The 23,444-nt window shown below is 33.3% G+C and overlaps 2 protein-coding genes across 4 annotated transcripts in view; one reads left to right on the top strand and one right to left on the bottom strand.

Moving 5' to 3' along the window:
• LOC128999526 (collagen alpha-2(I) chain-like) overlaps nucleotides 1-23,444 on the top strand; it is a 62,585-nt gene that overhangs the window by 22,154 nt on the left and 16,987 nt on the right. The window contains exons 10-13 of the mRNA XM_054426093.1: nucleotides 1,224-1,640; nucleotides 2,758-3,049; nucleotides 20,807-20,986; nucleotides 21,676-21,968. Of these exons, the coding sequence (XP_054282068.1) occupies nucleotides 1,224-1,640; nucleotides 2,758-3,049; nucleotides 20,807-20,986; nucleotides 21,676-21,968 (1,182 nt within the window). The remainder of the gene's footprint in view (nucleotides 1-1,223; nucleotides 1,641-2,757; nucleotides 3,050-20,806; nucleotides 20,987-21,675; nucleotides 21,969-23,444) is intronic.
• On the bottom strand, nucleotides 1,095-15,120 carry LOC129001480 (keratin, type II cytoskeletal 2 epidermal-like). Of its 3 annotated transcripts, none has more exons than XM_054428783.1 (5): nucleotides 15,033-15,120; nucleotides 2,777-3,172; nucleotides 2,411-2,545; nucleotides 1,553-1,754; nucleotides 1,095-1,510 (listed from the first exon to the last, which is right to left on the bottom strand). In XM_054428783.1, exons 1-5 carry the CDS (start codon nucleotides 15,039-15,041, stop codon nucleotides 1,194-1,196), a joined length of 1,059 nt encoding a protein of 352 aa, XP_054284758.1. In that variant the 5' UTR covers nucleotides 15,042-15,120; the 3' UTR covers nucleotides 1,095-1,193. The 3 variants fall into 3 exon arrangements, with proteins under 3 accessions (XP_054284758.1, XP_054284757.1, XP_054284755.1); XM_054428782.1 differs by having other exon boundaries at nucleotides 1,095-1,754; nucleotides 2,777-2,895; nucleotides 2,938-3,172; XM_054428780.1 differs by having other exon boundaries at nucleotides 1,095-1,754.

The following is a 23,444-nucleotide window of genomic DNA, read 5'->3' as shown; positions in this document are numbered from 1 at the left end:
GAAGCATCCTATATATCAATAGGAAATACCTTTTTCTCAGCTCGTGTGCATTGTAGGAAAAATCTTTTGGAAAGTTATTTACCTGTAGATGTGCAGAATCCTTTTATAAATTTAAATAAGCTAACAAAAGCACAAAAAATGAATTTAAAATAAAAATAAAAACGAACATGGACCTTATGGGTTTCCATGCTGATGACGATGTAACAAGGAAATATAATAAGAAAATCTAAATAAATGGAAGAAATTCCAATCGCATGGTATATCTACAGCGTGGGGTGAAATTAGAGAAGTTTGCACAATACATTTTTGGTCGGGGTTTCAACCACGGGGCCACCTATTGTACAAATAACTACTATACGCAATTTCTGACTATGATTACATTAGAAAACATGTTTACCATGATACAAGAAACAAATCTATGAACAGAGAGTAACTTAGTTCCAAAGTTCTGGTTTTCATAAGTAGTAGTCATGTAGAACTTGTACAATAGAATTAACAAAATGGGATCTCGTAAATTATGTTATGTGTTTGTATAGAAAAGGATTTTGCTTTTAGTATTCACATTTTTACTGCTAATTATGATTTCACAATTTTTCCACCAAAATTAAACTGGCGAAACACTAAAATTGATTAGAGAAGTAATGGTATGGATATTTGTGTGCCATTGATGACTGTAGGAAGCTTTAGCTGAGTGTGACCATTCATATTGAGAGCGGCAATGAGTTTTATCACCACCATAATTAGCTTATCATAACACACAGAAACAATTTTTAGCTGTAAATATAATGTTATTCAGGTAATGTTTGCTTTTTCTGTGAATTTTACCTTCACTTGACTCTCAGTCCACTCCAATAGTTTAGTTTGGCACTCACTCCACTACAATAGTTGAATCCGTAAAAAGGTGATAGTGTATTGTGAAGTTTAGTGACTGGAATCAATAAATCACTTTCATAGATGCATTACCCATCTGTGCAATCAGTTGATTAGTTGAGTGAAATCAGTTGATTCAGCGAGTGGAAACGAGTTATTTTTAGTGTTTAGAGGTTTAGTAATGTTTATGAAGTACAGTAATTGGAAAATTCACATTAGATAACTTAAGCCATGCAAATAATTTATTAAATAAAATAAAATCACATATACAATAAATACATTTTAAATACAAATTAAAAGTTTTACTACGTTGAAATCTGCAACTATCTTCTGTAACCTCCTGCACCTCCAAGAGATCCTGGGCCACCACTTGAGTATCCGCCCGCACCTCCAAGAGATCCTGGACCACCACTTGGGTATCCACCAGCGCCTCCAAGAGATCCTGGACCACCACTTGAGTATCCACCAGCGCCTCCAAGAGATCCTGGGCCACCACTTGGGTATCCACCCGCACCTCCAAGAGATCCTGGACCACCACTTGAGTATCCTCCAGCTCCTCCAAGAGATCCTGGACCACCACTTGGGTATCCACCCGCACCTCCAAGAGATCCTGGGCCACCACTTGAGTATCCGCCAGCACCTCCAAGAGATCCTGGGCCACCACTTGAGTATCCGCCAGCACCTCCAAGAGATCCTGCACCTCCGAGAGATCCTGGGCCACCACTTGAGTATCCACCTGCACCTCCAAGAGAACCTGGGCCACCACTAGGGTATCCACCAGCACCTCCAAGAGATCCTGCACCACCAGGTCCTCCACTTCCATAACCCTCTTCGTAGCTAATCTTGGGCCTGAATCCATCCTGGTCAGCAATGTAGTCTACCACCTGAGAAACGATGAAAGGTTAAAATATCTCTATAAAAGTGAAGTAATTCTTTGCCAAGAAAATTTTCTTAGCCACTGGATTTTTTGAATAAGGACATACAAGTGCTCATTAGGGAAAGTGAACAGAAACCAGAACCCTTACGACCTTTTGTGGAAAGGGACCTACCACTCTTGTATCGTGTGAGTGGTTCTAATTCAAGTTCGTGAATGATGCTCTGTTGTCAAAGAAAGAGAAAAGAAGACACTGCTACTATAGCTGTCCTTGGTGAGTTTAGAGTGGTTTAATGGTATCTTACCCTGACAAAGGTAAGACTAAGACTCTTCTTTTTTGTTTAATCAAATTCTTCCGTGGAATTTTGAATAAAGTAAGATCACTTACGTTTTCAGGGGAAAGCGGACCAACCCGTTTTTGTGTTATATCGGGAATTAATCCCATTGCTCTTGCTTCAAAATCCGAGGCTGTGACCTTTACGCTAGTCATTTAGCCAGAAATTAATTTAATTTATTTTGCTTGATAGATCTGCATGCTATATTAAGTAGCCAAACAAAATACTATTTTTTACTACAATTAACTTTTATTTTAAATAGCCTAACACTAGCCCACACTGCTAATTCCACAGGACAATGTTAATCACAGATTATCAGTAGATGTTTTACCTGGGTACGACCGTCAGGTAGCAGCACGTAGTATTTGCCCTGAGCTACGTCACCCTGTCTCGACTCCTGGTGACCGAACTTGACGTTGTACTCTGGAGCGTCGACGTCGTAGTTGAATTCGTAGTTAGCTGGCTCCTAGAGAAAATGTTCAATTTACTACAGGTTTTATAAGTAGACCTATTATCACTTGCTTATTGTTATTGAAACTTTACTTAGTAACCCATTGATTTTAAGAAATAATCATTAGATATCTGCAAATGGATTTGGGGGTACATTAAGCCTGAACCCAGGAAAACCCCTGGTAGGAAATGCGTTAACGAATTTAATATAAATTATTTCATTTAAAGTGAGAATGACAAAACTCACTTCATTTCCTTCCCCTCCATTTCCAAAGCCTCCACCACTGCCGAAGCCACCGAGACCTCCTTGAAATCCTCCTTGGCCTCCAACGGAGCCCGGACCGCCGGATGGGTATCCTCCTTGGCCTCCAACGGAGCCTGGACCGCCGGATTGGTATCCTCCTTGGCCTCCAACGGACCCCGGACCACCAGATGGGTATCCTCCTTGGCCTCCAACGGATCCCGGGCCGCCGGATGGGTATCCTCCCTGGCCTCCAACGGATCCCGGGCCGCCGGATGGGTATCCTCCTTGTCCGGAACCGCCTCCAAACCTTCCTGGTACCCCATATTGGGCAGACAGACCCTGGGGAACGGGGGGCTCTGCTACTGCCAATGCAGCAAGACTCACCAGCACTAATGGTATCTGGAACAATAGACATTGCTCTTATACTGTAAAGGTGTAGCTGCAGATGTGATTAAGTAAAAAAAATGTATTTTGTTTGAGTAGATATAATACCAGAATATGACCCCACTTTCGGCGTTTTTGGACCTAGGACTTTTGAATTTTTTTGGCGAAAAAACACCCAAAATAGGTAAAATATGATGGTTTTACCCTATTTTTGGCGTTTTAGAGGCTATATGGGGGCATTTTTTGGTTAAAAAATGTTATTAATACTGAAAAAACAAGCCTGGAAATGAAGAGCTTTTTTTGACCACTTTTTTTAAAACCCAGCTCTCGGCACGTGAACTCGGACGCGCTCCCGACCCATAGGTTACTTCTGATCCCCAGCGATGACAAACTAAAAGTCTTATGAAAAAATGTTAGAAACAAAAATTGAGGAACATCTAATCATCTATACTTCTTCCACTGAAAGTTTTTCTCTGACCGAAAAATAAAAAAAATCCTCGCTTACTTACTTTTTCATGTTTGCTTTGAGTAACCTTTTTATATTTTCCTTAATTAATAATTATACAGTGGCATAAATTAAATTATATTTATATTGTATTAAACAGTAGTTTATGTAGAATTTTAATATATAAATTTTATGCTATAAATATTTTTTTTAGAAGCTAGACAAACATGTAAGTGATAGAAGGCGCATCACTTTGAACATCGTCATGCCCCCGACAGTGCCGTGCTGGTAATACCTAGAGTTTGAAACTATTGCTATTGTTGAAATTATATTATAGCACATTTACATACAAAAGAAACTGGTAAATGGTTTTAAATTGTTTAACTTTTTATGCTGTATTATTATGTTGAAGGCTATTTTGGTTGCTGGAATTTTAGCTGTTTTGTCGTATATCAAGCCTTTTTTTTAGATATAAGTATTTTTAAACAATAAATCAGACCTTTATTTACTAATGCTATTATTATATTACAATGCATTGGCATACAAATGAAAATGGTTTGATTTATTTGTACTCATATAAAATAATATAATTCTTATGAGTTATAGGGATGTCTGGTGATTAAATCACAAATTTAGAATATTTAATAATGGACTTTTAAAATAATGGAATTAAGTATAGACTTATAACATTTTCATGATAACTGTTTGATTTATTTGTACTCATTTAAAATAATGTTAAAATAGTATTTGATTTTTATGTTGTATTATTGTTTTTTGTTGTTTAAAAGTTGGAACTAACATAGTGTACCTAAATTTAACCATTTGTCGTATCTCAAGCAGTTTTTGAGAAATAAGCATTTTAAAACGATAAAGTCACACCAGTAATGCATGGAGTTTGTAACCATTACCAACACTGATATTATGTTATAATACATTGTCATACAAATGGAACCATTTAATTTATTTACCAAATGGTATTCATATAAGTTTTAGATTTTTAAATTTTTACCCTGTATTATTGTTTTATATCAAAAGTTGAAATCAATGTAGTGTGCCTAAATATGTTTATTTACTGTATCTCAAGCAAATAGATAGAATAGGAAAAAGAGGTGTTTTTGGTGTTTTACCTATGAGAATAACATGGGGAGATTTTAAGCCACTTTTTAAAAAATCGTGCTTATTTATACATTTCTATATAAATGTCCAACTCCAAAAATATTTTCAATCCATATTAATGTCTGTATCATGTGAGATTTGTACCAGTTGGTTTGAAATATTTATAAATATAATGTGTTGCTGGAATCACCTTAAATGGCAAGAAACACATAGTGTTGGGACCTCTGGTAAAATATTGGATTTTTTCTAGTTTGGATTAAATATTTGTAAAAAATTGAAAAAATATGTTTTTTACTCAACTATTTTAGCGTCTTGAAACATGTATTACCGAGGAATCAGGCAAATATTTCGTGCCGAAATTATATTTTACCTTATGTGAGAACTTGGAATCATTATTTAAACTCAGTCCTGCTCCACAGTATCATTGCAGGCTTGCTTCTTGTCCCAAGTGGTGAATTGTGTACAGTTTATGTGTGGTGCAAAGACTGGGTTTTCTTTTTAGTTGTGACCAGCTCATTCCTAAGATGCTAGATGGTATCCACTTTGCCTCTGAACATAAGCAAATTGTAATCTTCAGTTTAGGACTTAAAGTTAATGTCGGATGTGATGCCTCTTTGATCAGAAGTTTGGGTTGTGATTAGCTCAACCCCTATCACCAATATCAGCATAGATCCATTGAACTATTATGTGTTATTGTACTTTGTGCTGATTAATATGTGTTTGGTAAATTAGCATGGCACAACACACAATCCCACATCTTGCTAATTGTAGTTGGTAGTTTAGGTGGTCAAAGTAGAAGTAGGGAGCATTGACTTTCTACAATCATGATGAGATAACCAGCCAGATCCTCAGACTGCAATAAAAAATAGATGAAAATGCAAACTCTAAAGGCCCCGACCGTGTTTCATACTTCCAGGCTGGAACAACCTTTACTCGGAATATTGTATATAAATTGTTTGTATACATAAGACTCTTGTAGTGAATGTACTCTTCGATGAAAAGACAAAATAAAGATGAAAAACTACTTTATGCAAAGAAGAGAAAGTGATTGTGAAGGGTAGCTATAAACAATCGTATTTTAGTGAGCAATGAAAGTTGCTATAATTGTTGGGATTGTTTTGGATAAGTTTATAGATATGCATTGTGTTTACAGGAATTAATCATAGTGGGGATGCCATTTACATCGAGACATATCGATTTAGTTAAAGTGATAAAATGAAGACCATGATAGTGGTGGATAAAGATTTTAATTGTTGAGCAATCGATGTGAGAAGGAGTTTTTTGTTAAACAATAACCTGGAAAACCAATACAACATAATGCATTGTCATCCCTCATTGGTATTGTACCTTACAAGCTCTTTTGTTCTTTACTCATTTTCAAAAACATATAAATTACAAAATAAGCCATTTGTTGTTTATTTTACTGTTATGTATTGTAAGTTTATATATTGAAATAAATGGTTAAATAAATGTAAGTTGAAAAATGAGCCTTATTTTGTCACTAGTTTATTTACATTGATTTGAATCACATTTTTGAACTAACAGATGATTAAATTATTAATTGCATAACATTTGAAACATAGAGATACAACATTTATATTATTAACTGGAAACTATAGATCTATATTATTGTATGAACATAATTTCTGTATTTCATATATGTAAAAGCAATGAGACCATGCTAAATTACAGAATTCAATAACAAAGGAAGTTGATATTGTGCTATATACCTGAGGGTGTAAATATAGAGGTGGGTATTTCCATAGAGACCTAATGATGAATCAGAATGTGAAAGTTCTATGGTAGAAATATCAAGTATGCAAGAGTGATCATCAGAGGTAACATGGTCATCAGGCAATTCATAGAGAGGGGTCAGTCAGGTTGAACTAGTATATTGCAGTGATTCATCCAATATAGAAACAATAGTTACAAATAACCAGAACCAATTACTGAATATTGTAGTTACCAGTTTTCCTATCCTACTGTTAAAATATGAACCTCATTTTAATATGAGTTGGTGAGTTCATGCCCGGTAACATGAATGTAATAATGGTTCTAAATGTATTTATCTTATTTTATGGTAGATTTCACTATGTGTGCTTACTCTATGGTAAAATTCTTTGAGATCATTTAATATTTAACACACTTAGATTAGTGAATAAATCATCAAAGTGCGATATAAATATGCTGGGTGAAACGTATTAAAACTTGCTTCCAGTTTATCTATTAAAGGATTGTCAAACGTCTTGGTTTTGCTAACTATGACCTGGTGTCCCGAAAAGGGCTCTTAAGACCATAAGATGACAATACATAAAGTTTGGACTATTGACTGTGATGTGAATTTATGCATACTTTGTCATACAAATTTTACACTATAGTATTTTTACGAGTTCTGACTGTGACTGTGATGTGAATTTGTGTGTATTTCATCACATAAATTTCACACTATTTTCACTCATTTTATACCACTATTATGATGTGCTGTGCCTGCATGAGTGTGTTGAGCCATGAATATCATAGACTACCAAGCTATAAGGACGTATGCTAGAACTGATCTAACCTCTGCTAAACCCTGAATACGAGCCTGGAGGCACAGACTTTGGACCTAGGATCAATAATTGTAAATAGACAAACCTGTGTGATAGGATATAGAACACTGAAAAATACAAATGTTAGAAACTTTAGTCTTTTACTTATTTACCCTTATCACCCTCTGTTTTGGAGGAAACTGCCTTACAACCAACATTATGAAGATTGCATTAATACTCATGATCTTGGTCATTATAAAATTTATCAAACATAAATCCGTATTTGCCATTATTCATAGACCTTTCCTTGTCTATTATGAAAAAGCTATCCAACACTGGTGGTAAAGACTTTTATATTGATGAAATGAAAAGTCATTATTAATATGATTGTTAAATATAAGGTTTAAAATTTATATTGCCTTGTTTGGATAATATTAGAAAATGTACGTTATCGCATAAATGTTTGCGTACTTTCTAAGTAAAAGCAGTTAATATTTTTATGTTGACCCATTGAGAGAAATTGTATACTATTTGTACTATAAAAAGTCTATTCATGCATATCAGTCCAGTAAAAGTTCTGTTACAATCCAGTCATAGGTCAGTCTCAATTACATCCATAGTTTCTCAGTCAACCTGTCAGTCATTTGGTTACAGTCTGTTTTCTAACTCTTCATTAACCAATATTGCATAACATTTTTTATTTAAAACACAATATTCTATAAAATTTTCATTGGCCAGTTGTTGTTGATTGTTATAAACAGTACTTGATATACAAACACATACGTTGTCATCAGTCAGGCGTCCAAACAATTAAAAAATATCGTTGAGAAGAAATCGGTTGTTGTATTTAACAACATAAAGGTCGATTCACAAATGGTATGTAATAGTTTAATCATGTCACAGTGTATACAACAACTGACTGTGACTGTGATGTGAATTTGATTAGTTGTGTGAAATGTGTGAAAATAGTGTGAAATTTTTGAAATTGCTTCCAGTTTATATGTTGTCATTAAGCAAGCGTTTAAAAATCCAACAATATCGTTGAGAAGAAACCAGCTGTTGTATTTGACGACATAAAAATCAATTCACACATAACACGTCACAGTTCAATCACATCAGTTACGACACCGTGTATACACCAACTGACTGTGACTGTGATGTGAATTTGTGTGTACTTCGTCACACAAATTTTACACAAATTTCACACATATTTCACACATTTCACACAACTATTATAATAGTTATGTGAAATGTGTGAAATATGTGTGAAATTTGTGTAAAATTTGTGTGACGAAGTACACACAAATTCACATCACAGTCACAGTCAGTTGGTGTATACACTGTGTCGTAACTGATGTGATTGAACTGTGACGTGTTATGTGTGAATTGATTTTTATGTCGTCAAATACAACAGCTGGTTTCTTCTCAACGATATTGTTGGATTTTTAAACGCTTGCTTAATGACAACATATAAACTGGAAGCAATTTCAAAAATTTCACACTATTTTCACACATTTCACACAACTAATCAAATTCACATCACAGTCACAGTCAGTTGTTGTATACACTGTGACGTGATTAAACTATTACATACCGTTTGTGAATCAACCTTTATGTTGTTAAATACAACAACCGATTTCTTCTCAACGATATTTTTTAATTGTTTGGACGCCTGACTGATGACAACGTATGTGTTTGTATATCAAGTACTGTTTATAACAATCAACAACAACTGGCCAATGAAAATTTTATAGAATATTGTGTTTTAAATAAAAAATGTTATGTAATATTGGTTAATGAAGAGTTAGAAAACAGACTGTAACCAAATGACTGACAGGTTGACTGAGAAACTATGGATGTAATTGAGACTGACCTATGACTGGATTGTAACAGAACTTTTACTGTACTGATATGCATGAATAGACTTTTTATAGTACAAATAGTATACAATTTCTCTCAATGGGTCAACATAAAAATATTAACTGCTTTTACTTAGAAAGTACGCAAACATTTATGCGATAACGTACATTTTCTAATATTATCCAAACAAGGCAATATAAATTTTAAACCTTATATTTAACAATCATATTAATAATGACTTTTCATTTCATCAATATAAAAGTCTTTACCACCAGTGTTGGATAGCTTTTTCATAATAGACAAGGAAAGGTTTATGAATAATGGCAAATACGGATTTATGTTTGATAAATTTTATAATGACCAAGATCATGAGTATTAATGCAATCTTCATAATGTTGGTTGTAAGGCAGTTTCCTCCAAAACAGAGGGTGGTAAGGGTAAATAAGTAAAAGACTAAAGTTTCTAACATTTGTATTTTTCAGTGTTCTATATCCTATCACACAGGTTTGTCTATTTACAATTATTGATCCTTGGTCCAAAGTCTGTGCATCCAGGCTCGTATTCAGGGTTTGGCAGAGGTTAGATCAGTTCTAGCATACGTCCTTATAGCTTGGTAGTCTATGATATTCATGGCTCAACACACTCATGCAGGCACAACACATCATAATAGTGGTGTGAAATGAGTGAAAAAAGTGTGAAATTTATGTAATGAAATACACACAAATTCACATCACAGTCACAGTCAGAACTCGTAAAAATACTATAGTGTAAAATTTTTATGACAAAGTATGCATAAATTCACATCACAGTCAATAGTCCAAACTTTATGTATTGTCATCTTATGGTCTTAAGAGCCCTTTTCAGGACACCAGGTCATAGTTAGCAAAACCGAGACGTTTGACAATCCTTTAATAGATAAACTGGAAGCAAGTTTTAATACGTTTCACCCAGCATATTTATATCGCACTTTGATGATTTATTCACTAATATAAGTGTGTTAAATATTAAATGATCTCAAAGAATTTTACCATAGAGTAAGCACACATAGTGAAATCTACCATAAAATAAGATAAATACATTTAGAAACATTATTACATTCATGTTACCGGGCATGAACTCACCAACTCATATTAAAATGAGGTTCATATTTTAACAGTAGGATAGGAAAACTGGTAACTACAATATTCAGTAATTGGTTCTGGTTATTTGTAACTATTGTTTCTATATTGGATGAATCACTGCAATATACTAGTTCAACCTGACTGACCCCTCTCTATGAATTGCCTGATGACCATGTTACCTCTGATGATCACTCTTGCATACTTGATATTTCTACCATAGAACTTTCACATTCTAATTCGTCATTAAGTCTCTATGGAAATACCCACCTCTATATTTACACCCTCAGGTATATAGCACAATATCAGCTTCCTTTGTTATTGAATCCTGTAATTTAGCATGGTCTCATTGCTTTTACATATATGAAATACAGAAATTATGTTCATACAATAATATAGATCTATAGTTTCCAGTTAATAATGTAAATGTTGTATCTCTATGTTTCAAATGTTATGCAATTAATAATTTAATCATCTGTTAGTTCAAAAATGTGATTCAAATCAATGTAAATAAACTAGTGACAAAAAAGGCTCATTTTTCAACTTACATTTATTTAACCATTTATTTCAATATATACACTTACAATACATAACAGTAAAATAAACAACAAAATGGCTTATTTTATAATTTATATGTTTTTGAAAATGAGTAAAGAACAACAGAGCTTGTAAGTTACAATACCAATGAGGGATGACAGTGCATTATGTTGTATTGGTTTTCCAGGTTATTGTTTAACAAGAAACTCCTTCTCATATCGATTGCTCAACAAATAAAATCTTTATCCACCACTATCATGGTCTTCGTTTTATCACTTTAACTAAATCGATATGTCTCGATGTAAATGGCATCCCCACTATGATTAATTCCTGTAAACACAATGCATATCTATAAACTTACCCAAAACAATCCCAATAATTATAGCAACTTTCATTGCTCACTAAAATGCAATTGTTTGTAGCTACCCTTCACAATTACGTTCTCTTCTTTGCATAAAGTAGTTTTCATCTTTATTTTGTATTTTCATCAAAGAGTACATTCACTACAAGAGTCTTATGTATACAAACAATTTATATACAATATTCCACGTAAAGGTTGTTCCAGCCTGGAAGTATACAACATGGTCAGGGCCTTTAGAGTTTGCATTTTCATCTATTTTTTTATTACAGTCTGAGGCTCTGGCTGGATATCTCATCATGATTGTAGAAAGTCAATGCTCCCTACTTCTACTTTGACCACCAAATAGACCCCCGACATGACATAATAATGCAATGACATAATAATTTGTTATTATCGTTGCTAAGTTAAACTACCAACTACGATTAGCAAGATGTGGGATTGTGTGTTGTGCCATGCTAATTTACCAAACACATATTAATCAGCACAAAGTACAATAACACATAATAGTTCAATGGATCTATGCTGATATTAGTGATAGGGGTTGAGCTCATCACAACCCAAACTTCCGATTAAAGAGGCATCGCATCCGACATTAACTTTAAGTCCTAAACTGAAGATTACAATTTACTTATGTTCAGAGGCAAAGTGGATACCATTAAGCATCTTAGAAATGAGCTGGTCACAACTAAAAAGAGAAACTAGTCTTTGCACCACACATAAACTGTACACAATTCACCACTTGGGACGAGAAGCAAGCCTGCAATAATACTGTGGAGTAGGACTGAGTTTAAATAATGATTCCAAGTTCTCACGTAAGGTAAAAAATATAATTTCGGCACGAAATATTTGCCTGATTCCTCGGTAATACATGTTTCAAGACACTAAAATAGTTGAGTAAAAAACATATTTTTTTCAATTTTCAAAAATATTTAGTCCATACTAGGAAAACTCCAATATTTTACCAGAGGTCCCAAGACTACATGTTTCTTGCCATTTAAGGCGATTCCAGCAACACGTTATATTTATAAATATTTCAAACCAACTGGTGCAAATCTCACATGATACAGACATTAATGGGGATTGGAAATATTTTTGGAGATGGACATTTGCATAGAAATGTATAGAGAGTAAGCACAATTTTTAAAAAGTGGCTTAAAATCTCCCCATGTTATTCTCATAGGTAAAACACCAAAAACACCTCTTTGTCCTATTCTATCTATTGGCTTGAGATACAGAAAAAACAGTAAATAAACATTTAGGCACACTACATTGGTTTCAACTTTTGATAAAAAACAATAAAAATCAAATACTATTTTAACATTATTTTAAATGAGTACAAATAAATCAAACAGTTATCATGAAAATGTTATAAGTCTATACTTAATTCCATTATTTTAAAAGTCCATTATAAATGTTCTAAATTTGTGATTTTATCACCAGACGTCCCTATAACTCAAAAGAATTATATTATTTTATATGAGTACAAATAAATCAAACCGTTTTCATTTGTATGCCAATGCATTGTAATATAATATCAGCATTAGTAAATAAAGGTCTGCTTTATTGTTTATTTATATCTCAAAAAGGCTTGATATACAACAAAACGGCTAAAATTCCAGCCTACATACTACATGACCTTCTACATAATAATACAGCATAAAAAGTTTAAACAATTAAAACCATTTACCAGTTTCTTTTGTATGTAAATGTGTTATAATATAATTTCAGCAATAGCAATGGTTTCAAACTCCAGGTGTTGCCAGCACGGCACTGTCGGAGGCATGACGATGTTCAAAGTGATGCGCCTCCTATCACTTACATGTTTGTCTAGCTTCTAATAAAAATATTTATAACATGAAATTTATATATTAAAATTCTACATGAACTACTGTTTAATACAATATAAATATAATTTAATTTGTGCTAGTGTATAATTATTAATTATGGAAAATATAAAAAGGTTACTTTGAGTAAACATGAAAAAGTGAGTAAGCGAGGATTTTTTTTATTTTTCGGTCAGAGAAAAACTGCCAGTGGGAAAAGTATAGATGACTAGATATTCCTCAATTTTTGTTTCAAACATTTTTTCATAAGACTTTTAGTTTGTCATCGCTGGGGATCAGAAGTATGCCTATAGGTCGGGAGTGCGCCCGAGTTCGCGTGCCGAGAGCCGGGTCTTTAAAAAAAGTGGTCAAAAAAAGCTCTTCATTTCCAGACATGTTTTTCAGTATTAATAACATTTTTTTACCAAAAAAGTGCCCCCATATAGCCTCTAAAACGCCAAAAATGGGGTAAAACCATCATATTATACCTATTTGGGGTGTTTTTTCGCCAAAAAATTTAAAAGTCCTGAGTCCGAAAACGCCGAAAGTGGGGTCATATTCTGGGTTTACCACTACTTGTTTGGAATTTATTTTATGCCTTGAAAGTTTTATGCTTTTGAAAGATGCATGTATGTGCACGTTACTTCTGCACATAACTCCTGAAATTATTCTTCATCACCGACGCCTAGTTATGACACTAGAAAAATTCATCGGTAGTTGAAAGTGATTGGCTATTGTGTGTTTAAAACGCTCTTAATACTCCTTAACCGTACTAATACTCTAAGAGAAAGATGTTATTTTTATGCAGCATCTGGCTGACAGACGGATTCCTCAGTTGAAATTTCATTTACCCATCAGGACAAATGTTTTCAAATAATGTGCTTCATAAATACTAACTATTCTAATGAAACATTCCTAGAACTTGTTACTTCTACGAATCTGGTTGCTGGCGATTTTATATATTTGCCCCTCTATCGAAATCCAACCATTTTACCTATAGGTCAGTAATTTTGATAAGAACGATTTTATAATTTTTTTGGAGTTAATCCTATTAAAGTTAAAGTTTTAGCATGTCCCCTTTACATGCTAGTAGGGAATTTCATTCTTTTTATTACTTAATGAATACATTTATTAAATAACCCCACCGCAGCAAACCTGCAGACTAAGCAAATTTCTATTTGCCTGATTGGATTTACACTAAAATGTCTCCTTAAAAATATCACATCTATTCCCTATTTAAATAGAATTATTTTAACGAGTACAAGTTTACTGGAACAGGGAAGATACAAAAGTGAGTAAAAAAAACGTTAATGGTTTAGTAAAAAATAAATGAATTTTCCAAATTTGATCTAAATATGTTCGTAAATAATTCAACCAACTACTGAGACGCTGACCACTTATTTGACCACTGAGCACACTGAACTGCCCTAAAACGACCTCTGAGCTTAATGGGTATCCCAGTTTTGACAGATCTTTGACCACAAGCGCAATGTGCACGACTGCAGTCATTAGACAGAGCAGACATCATAATCGAAACAGTAATATCAAGCTTATAATCCCTAGATAGCTACCGTCTTGAAAGCAAACTCATAGTTTTATTAATAAATTTGTGTGTGAAATAAATTTAAAGTTCGATGGATGATGAATATGAACAAAATAGGTGTAATGGGTACTTAGGTATAAAACAACAAACCTGTACCTATAAACCATGTTATAGTAGGAACAATCTGAATATAACTTAAACGTGTTTCACTTACTCCTGCGATTCATTAAACGATAAAGTACAGTGTGTTTAACATTGCTATTGACACAAAAATACAGCTATAAATACTTTCTCCGGCAACAATGTTTTAAACCTCGCAAACTCTAAACGAAGTAGACAGTGGTTTTGGATGTAGGTCTCATCTTAAACACTATGTTTAGCTACTATGCGTGGTGGAAGTGATTTCATGGCCACTAATCCTAAACGGAAAAGAACAGTGAACCTACACATAGGTGTTATTGATCAAAGAATACTCTAAAATTTGAGCTAAAAAATTTAAAAAATAAGTTAGAGCAAAGTTTATTTTAAGTGTAGTTGTACTCACCACTGCCATGACGGGAGGATGAGGAGGATGTTGTGAGAGTGTGACTGTTGTACAGCTGATTATATACACGAGTATCTGACGATGATACAGTTACTGTTGTAGGGTCGTGCCTCAGTTACCTCACCTGTCAATATATCTAAGTGTCATACCAAGGTCTTGCGGCAACATAGAGGAATGCAGATATCGCTGAGGGAATGAGTATTTTGATAAAAATCTAAAATGATCATTCCTTTTATATATATAGAACACTCCTTATATATATATATATATATATATATATATATATATATATATATATATATATATATATATATATATATATATATATATATATATATATATACATATACAGGGTGAGTCTTCTAAGCTGTCCTAAACAGATTACAGACGAACGGCTTGACATACAGAGATGAAACAAAACTTTTCCCCACTAATTCATACCTAAGGAACAACGTAAAAATGTTTTTACCATTTTTAAAATACAGGGTGTTCAAGAAACTGGGGGTCATGGGTTCGAATCTCAGAGTTTTCAAACGTAAACATATGTCATGTTATGCATCATTGTAAAGCTCTAGACTAGACAAACAATTTAGTGAAAACAGAACTCATTTATCTTTGTCCGTTTCAAAATGGCGGCCGTTTTTTTAGAAAATATTTATATTTACAGAATACCCTGTATCTTGAAAACCGCTAAACTTATTTTCGTTCTGTTTGAAAATTCATAATCCTCGTAGGTTCAGCTTTAATTTGATATACGACAAGTCAACATTTAAAAAACTAAATATTTTTTCTATGATTTTAATTTTTTTTTAAGTTGGTAAATGAAAATTTTTAAATGGTAACATATGTAAAAGTGTGTATAATTTTGAAGGTCTTGTAAAAACAAACAACTTTTAAATTTAAACCTACCGTCTATCTTTGGTCGTTTTATAGTAATTAACCAAAAACTCCAATTGCCCATATAAAACCCATGTTAAACACGCAGTACCATGGGAATAGTGTATCTCCATCCACTAATCTTCAGTACTGTACGTTTAACATGGGTTTTATATGGGCAATTGGAGTTTTTGGTTAAGAGTCTTCCTTAGTGGAAGCCATGTTGGATTTCTTCCCCATAAGAACAATGTTAACTTTGGGTCCAAATATCTCATCAGCAAATTGTCATATAATTATGGATAAGGAGTTAAATTTAAGGAATTGCGGTCCTCTAGAGATTGACGTTTTTTATTTCACAATTTTTAATTTTTATAATGAATAATTGATTATTAATTAGCTTAAAATTAAGCTAATTATTGAAAGGAAATGAAAATGGATTTTCGAAATTCAAAAACCTCAGTCACGAGTCTATTATGTTAAAAATACAAATTATAAATTTCAAAGCTATATCTTAACAAATAACGCCGTTACGTGTCCACAAATGATGTAATGTTTAACATTGTTCTTATGGGGAATAAATCCAACATGGCTTCCACTAAGGAAGACTCTTAATTACCATAAAACGACCAAAGATAGACGGTAGGTTTAAATTTAAAAGTTGTTTGTTTTTACAAGACCTTCAAAATTATACACACTTTTACATATGTTACCATTTAAAAATTTTCATTTACAAGGCTACCAACTTAAAAAAAAATTAAAATCATAGAAAAAATATTTAGTTTTTTAAATGTTGACTTGTTGTATATCAAATTAAAGCTGAACCTACGAGGATTATGAATTTTCAAACAGAACGAAAATAAGTTTAGCGGTTTTCAAGATACAGGGTATTCTGTAAATATAAATATTTTCTAAAAAAACGGCCGCCATTTTGAAACGGACAAAGATAAATGAGTTCTGTTTTCACTAAATTGTTTGTCTAGTCTAGAGCTTTACAATGATGCATAACATGACATATGTTTACGTTTGAAAACTCTGAGATTCGAACCCATGACCCCCAGTTTCTTGAACACCCTGTATTTTAAAAATGGTAAAAACATTTTTACGTTGTTCCTTGGGTATGAGTTATTGGGGAAAAGTTTTGTTTCATCTCTGAATGTCAAGCCGTTCGTCTGTAATCTGTTTAGGACAGCTTAGAAGATTCACCCTGTATATATATATATATATAGAATGTAGTTGTTTGGTGACTCGTAATTTCAACACACTTTCCGACACACTTTAGCTAAAAGGGCAGCTTTCAATACATTAGTTGGTGTTGAAGAAGATCTGATTCTCCCTACAGGAGTAAAATTTATAGTATAGGCCGCACGCAGATTCTTGGATAGGAAATGATAGAGCCTTTTGTAGCTCACATTATAAATTTCTAAAACTTTAAATTACAATTGCCAAAAATTTCACTAGCTAATTTTCATTCGTCACTGTAAGTTCGATAACTATACTTTCAGCTTGAAAATGATGTTTTGACTCTAGATTTAACAGTGAAAACGTTTGGAATTGCTTTGTACATTGCCGTTATCGGAAATTAAAGTAAAAAAAAATTATTGATGCATAATAAGATAGTTTTCCGGGGTTCATGGTGTCCATAATATTGCATCGATAAACGTTAAAACATCAAGCCTAAACTTAGCTTTGTACTTATATCTCCTTTCAGCTTAGTTAGGAAATTTAATCATCTGATTAGCATGGGATGTTGTGAATATGTCAAAATGACATTATAATTGTACAGCGAATTATTCATTGACCCAAGTTACTTGCTTTTAACGTTCTCGCACATATAATATGTTTCTAGCCTTAGAATATTATAAGATTCAATCCCTTCCTCATAAACATCAAAATTTTCAATACGATTTTTGGAATTAAAGAGCAGACAAACAACGAAATTATTAGTCACAATAAACAAACATTATAACAACAAACCACCATTTAAATTTGTATTAATTAATTAGGGGATTGACTTTCACAAATATTTAGGCGAACGATTAATTCATATTTCTAGTTCTTTAAACTGGAAACTTCTCCTTTTTTTAAATTTCAGAAAGTAACAAAAAACTACGTTGAGTCAAAACTTATACTTTTACTTTCTCCCCCTATACCATAGTATATCATGAAGAAACTAACATTGAAAACTTTCATTGTTTTCGTCAATTTTTCGAGTTTGAGTTTTGAGTGGATACATCCGTTATGGGTCCCCTGGACCCAAAAATGTGGTTTTCGAAGTGATGTCTGTGTGTGTTTGAATGTGTACAGAGCTAAGGACTACACCTGTGGTCCGATTTCGATGAAACTTGGTGTGTAGGTTCTAATCAATGGTATCTACAGGAGTTTTAAATTTTTTTTTATGTAGGTTTTTCCATAAAAGCCTATAAATTAACGGAAAATCGGATTTTCTCGCAAATGGCTAGAACGATTTTCCAAAAAAATGTAGTATGTTGTCCTTTAAATTCTGATCAAAAAAGTACAAATCCCAATTCTGTAAAAATGGCGGTTCAAAGGTTATTGTAACTTATGCTATTCATTTTCCCATATAAAACCGTAAAAAAAAGAAAAAATCAAATTTTTGATAAAAGCTGGTTTTTATTAAAATTAATATGTTATGGTCCTTATAATTAAAAAAAAAAAAATAGTACAACACCCCTATTGCTGTCACAATTACGGTTCAAAAGTTTGAGATTTGTTACTATAAAATATCATATTTACTCTCACGGCTTACCCATGATAAAGGGTGTTGACGAGCTTATAGGAGAAAGTATGTTTTAGAATGCTGATACCGTTTTTCGATTATGTTATTGTTGTATTTAAAAAAGGTCTTCTTTGAGGGATGTTATCTCTTATTAAAAGTTTCAGAATATATATATTTTTTTATTGATATCTAGTTTTAAATAATGTTATATTTAATTATTTCTCGTTTTATGATCCTAAGTATTGTTTGTGTTCTTGAAATATTTCATTTGAAATTCTTTCTAATTGTTCAACGTAATATTCATTTATCAAGTTCAGACATTTTATTTGGTATGCCTATTCTGTCGAGCTTGTGGTATTACACTACTATGTGCTCTACATGTTACAAGTTTGGCACTTGATGTACCTCGTCTGTGTTCCCCCGACCTTGTCCATTGTCAAGCCAAGAGTGGTCGGACTGTCAAGTGAGGGTCTGTATGTGTTACTGAGAGACTGTTACTGTTACAGTAGCGCCACTATATAAGAGGAGGGACGGTCTCTCGCCACACACTGTAACACACCATGGCCAGGGTAAGTAGCAACAAACTAGCTAATAAACTGTATATTTTACTTCTACTGTGAATTTTACTTTTCAATTACAGCTTTAAAAATACAATCAGTTGTTGCGATGTTTTTAAGGCAACACACCGATTAGTTCAGCAGTGCTAGATTGTTTCCTTTAAAATGATTTGCAAAAATCAAGCACAGATTTTTCTAAAATTGACCTCATTAATATTTTATAACTTAATAAAATAAACGAAAAAAATCATTTATTATTATATATAAAATCTTAATACTGTAGGATACTTAAAAACAACGGGTATAAGAACTCATATTAATAATTTAATAACTTATTTACCTTGCTTTAAAAAATAACTATACTGCTGACATCGACAGGATACCCAACCAGGATACAATTCAGTTCCTATAGTTTTACAAAGAGGGAAACATAATAATAAAACAAAACCTTCTTATTGGTATTTTATGTTGAAGGAGATTAAAAAATATAAGATAGAATCAATAAATTAATTCGTCTTGCAAATATCATTTGTAAGAATGCGTTTCCTTGTTTTTGTATTACAAAATTAAAACGTTAATGCTTTGATCGGATAGTTTTTAAATCTAATCTATTCATTTTGAATGGTGGATGGTGTGATAGGACAAAAGCACTGGTGAACAAGTAAACATTGGTAAATAGAAGCCTAACAATTCATTAAAACCCATCGTTAAAGTCTCTGGAATATATAAATACGTTCTTTGTTACACTCCTTTAAATACTGGAAAAATACATGAATCCAGTAATGCATCATTATTCCACCAATAAAAAAAAAAAACTGGTGTTCCAGTGATATTTGTGTTCCAGTGTAAGATATTTGCTTGGTAATAAGCAAAGCAATTAATTGACACTGCCTATAAAAGAACTTCCATGTACAACAGTGTTTAAGTCCTACTAAATACAAATTTCCGTGAAATTAAACTGCCAATACCGCACACAAAAGTAAGTAGCATTTTACACAAATTAATTTGGCGGTGGTTAAGGATCTATTCATATTGGCTCAGACCAACCTCAATAACATTGAATTCGTCTTGGACATATGCATACATTAGCTGGGTGGTTTAGATATAAGAGATAAATAACGATGGACAATCATGAATACTGAATAAATAGATACCTCAAAAACTTTAATTTTTGAGTCAACTGCAGGGTTTTATGTATTTTACCAATTCAAAAGCCGTTTGAACCCAACGTGACAAATTTATAAGCCATTGATTGTCCTATTTCTTAATTACACAAATTAAGTACGATAACTAAAATGTATAGTTACATAAAAAGGAAACATTTATTAGGCACACATTGCACATTTTACAACAGAATCATAAGGCTATTTTTAGTGTCAAAAGGACATGGTTCAGTACATATAACTAATATACAATTTGTGTTGGTAGTTTTAACTAAGAATTACTTTAGAAATCCTGTTATGGTTTGATAGCCTCCAAAGAGGGTTTATATGTTCATCTACATTGTTTATAACTAAGCTTGGAAATATTTGAGTTCACTGTGAATAATCATTAGTAACAGATTAAACGTACAGCATTAAACTAAGTAAAATTTGTTTTTTCAGTGTATTTTGATGCTAACGGCGTTAGTGGCGGTGGCGCTGGCTGAACCCCCAGTACCCCAGGGTCAATACGGAGCCCCTGGAGGAGGCTACCCTGGTGGCGCCCCTGGTGGAGGCTACCCAAGTGGCAGACCATCGTCTCAGTATGGAGCTCCGGGCTTTGGGGCCGGTGGAGGATATGCGGTATGTTCAATAGCAGTTATAGTCAAAAGTATGAAGAGAAATGTTCTTTTATCCAAACTAAGTATCTCAAAAACAAAACATTTTACAACCTAAGTTACCACAGTTCAATTGTCATACAGTTGTCACTTTACGGCGTGGACTTCACATTAATCTAATGCAACATTAATTTTGATTTGTTGATAAGCGGGATTACAAAATCGTCAGTTTTAGTTCAATCCTAACTTGAAGACTGCTTTTGATTATTAGTTGACCAATAAGTAGGCTGCTTGGAAAATTACCAAAGTAAGGAAGTTTTTAATGTTTTATATGTCTTACCTTTAATTTCTTTAACCCAAAGCTCTATAGTCCGATGCGGTTTTGCACATTAATCCAGTCTAAGGCTTTAGGTTCCTGGCTTTATCACAGTTAAAATAAATTTACCATTAGCGGGATCGAAACCAGTATTCGTCTTTCTGTTGGACTAATGGCAAAATAAACTTAAGTTTAAGGTTAGTGGACAGGACTGAATAGTCTCAGTAATATGAAGGTTTTACCTAAAAATATGGAGAATTGGAAAACAGATTGCTTTAAGATAACTGGAGAGTGCTTGCCCTTTTAAACCCTCCCTACTATAAATCAGGAAGGATATGTTTAAGCATATATGTGAGGATGTCCCAAAAAGTTATTCAAAAACTTGCTTGTCTTCCCAGGGAGCCGGAGGTGCCTACAAGGACCCCAGAGACAGCCCCATGTTCACCCACGAGCAGGACTTCCAACGACCTGGAGGCGAGATTTGGGGCATGTGGACAGTAGCGCTGCCAGACGGGAGAATACAGAAGGTGGAGTACGACGCTGACGAGACAGGGTTCCACCCGGTCATCACTTATGAGGAACCCGGCAGTGGGGGAAACGGAGGATACGGGAGTGGAGGAAACGGGGGATATAACAGTGGGGGTAATAGCGGTTACAGCAATGGGGGTGCCGGTAGACAAGGAGGATATAGGTACAGATAAAAATGATGACATAATATTGTACAAATATTAACTAGAATAAGTGATCCAAACTGTATATATTTTGTATTCTACCCACAGCTATTGATAAATGTACACATTATATTTTATTTAAAATTCAATTATCACAAAACCTTTTGTGTGCAAATATAAATTTGTAAGTTTTGTAATTAAAATTTGTAGAGTGTTAAATAATTTGTAGCAGATTTAAAAAAAACAAATACAATATTTTTATTGATATCGTTATTACTTTTCCTTTTGTTTATCATTATGTAGCGCTCGATTTTAACTTAGGTGTTAGGGTAAGTGTAATAAAGAGCCTGACGGCAAACATGTCTTCCTCCCGAAGTAAATGTATATATTTTTTACTTAAACTCCATTGTATTAAGCTGGGGGTTTTATGTAGATTATGCAGGGTGTCAGCAAAGATTAATTGAAGACGTTCAGGCAGGTTAAATGTTATAGAAACAATGCAAAAGTTTAGAGAAACATAAAATATATCGGGAGTGGAGGTTTTGTTTGTTTTCCTCATTCCTTCGAGTGAAATTAACAATAATCAAATCTAACGTTAAATATTCTATTATGCACGGATGGAGTCAATTTATTTTAGTAATTAAAAAACAACCCCACTGTATGTTAATGTACATACAGTTGTGGTATTATGCAAAGTATTTAACATCAACCTGATCATCTGCTGTTAATTATCATCCGTTGGTACGAAATAGAAGGCTTCCGCAAACCTTTATCTGAATTAGTTCCAAAAGATTATATTGGAGGAATTTATTGATAAACTAATTTGTTTGAATAATGTCTAAGCGGTAATAGACAAACATCTTGTTCCGTACGAGCTGAACGGTTTTGTGGGAAACTTTAGCTGGAAGAAAGTAATTCCACGAAAGTTAAAAAAACAGAATGTGACATACATCGTATTGTAAGAACTGGATTTTCCATAATTTAATGAATAATGTTACCAAAGGACTTGTGTGCTACAGTATGTGTTAAATTGGGAGTCAGGAACGGACCCTGGATTAGTCATGTGACTGGTCTTGAGAATAACTTTACTTTAAGAATTAAGTTTTGGTAGGAGAGAGCCAAGTTCAATAATCAGTATTTGATCGGGACTTGGAACAATTTTCACCTATATCGAGTTATCTTCAGTGTTGTTATCAGTTATCAATTCAGTGTTATCAGTATGAGTTATCTTCCTTTGCTCAATAGTAACAACTGATGTTTTTTCTTTTGTACTGTACTTTGTAATTTGCTAATATACTGTGGGTAGATGGCTTATTATGAACACAAGTCTTTTTTACTTTTTCCTTGTCATTTTGTTCAACCAACATTGTTACTTAGCAACTCATAAGGCTAATGTAAAAAAAAGTGTTGACTTTCAATTTTATTTTTTTTACGCAATTAGATTTTTGTTGGCATTTTAAACTGCATTAAACACGTTTTTAGGCCAGAAATTAACT

The sequence above is a fragment of the Macrosteles quadrilineatus genome, unplaced genomic scaffold (genome assembly GCF_028750875.1).
Source record: "Macrosteles quadrilineatus isolate MER2022 unplaced genomic scaffold, UCM_ALF_1.0 Scaffold_8__2_contigs__length_117827958, whole genome shotgun sequence".
Lineage (NCBI taxonomy): Eukaryota > Metazoa > Arthropoda > Insecta > Hemiptera > Cicadellidae > Macrosteles > Macrosteles quadrilineatus.
Note: the sequence above shows the minus strand (reverse complement) of the source record. Positions and strands in the feature narration are given on the sequence as shown.